The 1,973-nt window shown below is 35.4% G+C and overlaps 1 protein-coding gene across 1 annotated transcript; it reads right to left on the minus strand.

Moving 5' to 3' along the window:
* Positions 1–661: 661 nt before the first annotated feature.
* On the minus strand, positions 662–1,679 carry LOC107799339 (protein MIZU-KUSSEI 1-like). The gene has a single exon (XM_016622438.2). It carries the CDS (start codon positions 1,651–1,653, stop codon positions 961–963), a length of 693 nt encoding a protein of 230 aa, XP_016477924.1. The 5' UTR covers positions 1,654–1,679; the 3' UTR covers positions 662–960.
* Positions 1,680–1,973: the final 294 nt, after the last annotated feature.

Here is a 1,973-nt window from a genome sequence, read left to right on the forward strand (position 1 = left end):
TTTTGTTTCTTAATTCTTTCTTGTTAAAGATGTATATAATTATGCAAGTAAAAATTTGCTCTTTCTAACCGTTTAAACTTTTCGAAAGGTGCCGGAGCAAATAAAAGTTAATTATGACCCATGAAAAATAATAAGACACATACACGAAGAGGAAGTGTTGAAGATAATAAACAAAAATAAATTGTAGAAGTATATCCTTTCTATTAACTTAAATTTTCATATGAGATAAGCACACAGTACATTTCTAATACTTATTGAGATAATCGTAGTTTTATGCCCCCTCCACTGTAATCTTTTTTGTCGTGCTTATATACGAGGTAGGGGTCTATGCAAAACCCCCACACCGTATCATGAGAGGTGAAATCCCGGGTGGATGGAATTGATTAAAACAATGTTGAGATAATAGTACAGATTGCGTGGCACCTTACTTATAAAATGTGATTATATAAAGGAGGAGAAGAGATTGAATATGGACAAACCCAACTAATATAAAAAGGCTTAGCTATGGTTGAGTTATATAATATAAAATTATCAATAGAACTCTATATATATATATATATATATATATATATATATATATATATATATATATATATATATATATATATATATATATAGAGAGAGAGAGAGAGAGAGAGAGAGAGAGAGAGAGAGAGTTGATTCACTTTGAGAAACATACAGATTGGGCAAAGAAAAATTAATCACAATAAAATAAAAAGTAAAGTAAACTAAAAATGTCCTCCAATTTATTCTATTTGTACAAATTTTCATCTTTGGTTGCAACAGACACCCCATGACAAATATCCCAATAAGAGAAAAGCCATGCAAGAAAGCACACAACTCCAAAAACATAGGGTGTCGCATGGCAAGTCCAAAGAAAACTCACAAAGTAGGAGGTAAAAAAAACTATCAACCAAAAGTTGATCCAGACACCACCGTTAAAAAATTACTTCACCTCAGCTACGGCGAGCGAGAACGAAGAAAGAAAATACTCAGTTGTTGCCCCATACTTCCTTCAGGATCAATCAAATGGAATGACTCTGAATCACAAGATCCATGAACCCTCTCAAATTTTCCTCTAAGATACATTATATCATCTTCACGATTAATTTCTTTATTACCATGAACAGTGCCAGCTCCCACAACAACACTTTCCATTTGTTTCAACACTTGTAAATCAGATTTTGTAGGTTTTCTCGTTACTGCAAACCCTACTTTTTTCCCATTACAATACATAGTCCATATTGGCATAGATAAAAGAGAGGAAGAAGAATTTTCATCATTGGAACTCTCGAGCGCGATTCTAAGAATCCCTCCTCGCATTTCACGTGCCAGAGTAGAGGTAGAAACTGCGAGTTCAAGGAGAAGAAGCGGGGTTGAGGAATTAGGGTTTGTTTGTATACAGATATTGACTTTTCCTTTTCGATAACCGAAGATGGTGCCCGTAATATTGGATGTGTTTGAGGCAGAAGATGGCCTGTGGTAGTTGAAGGAGGAAACGGCGGGTTTTGTGGGTTCAACAAATGTACAGTAACAACTAGGGATGAGTAGCTCTACCAGAGAGCGGAGGAGCCGCCACGAACGGACTTGTTTCTCACAGTCGACGGTGGTGATGGTGGCGGTTCCGGCCGCCGTAGGGTATGAGCTGATCATTCTTGGTGAATACTATTAGAAAAATCGGAAGCTCAACGAGCTAGTTTGGAAAATGGTAGTAGTTTATATAGAGAAGTTTGAAGGAATATTCTTATAAAGAAAGAAAATTTTTAAAAAAGATTTAATGAGTGATCTTTTTTTAAAAAAAAAAAGGAAAAACAGGAGGGGCCCTGGAATCTAAGAAGATGTAACGTGGCTATTAATAATCTTACTTTGTTTTAACTTTTTGCTCAAGAGAAAAAGGTGGTGAGGTTTTGTAAACAGTTCTTGTCTTGTTTTTGTCTAGCCTCGATCTCATCGTGCAGATTAATGTCCAAGAG

This window comes from Nicotiana tabacum, chromosome 13 (genome assembly GCF_000715075.1).
Source record: "Nicotiana tabacum cultivar K326 chromosome 13, ASM71507v2, whole genome shotgun sequence".
Lineage (NCBI taxonomy): Eukaryota > Viridiplantae > Streptophyta > Magnoliopsida > Solanales > Solanaceae > Nicotiana > Nicotiana tabacum.

Bases quoted from the DNA above. Each gene is read 5' to 3' on its own strand.
- LOC107799339 (XM_016622438.2), bottom strand. From the start codon at position 1,653: ATGATCAGCTCATACCCTACGGCGGCCGGAACCGCCACCATCACCACC.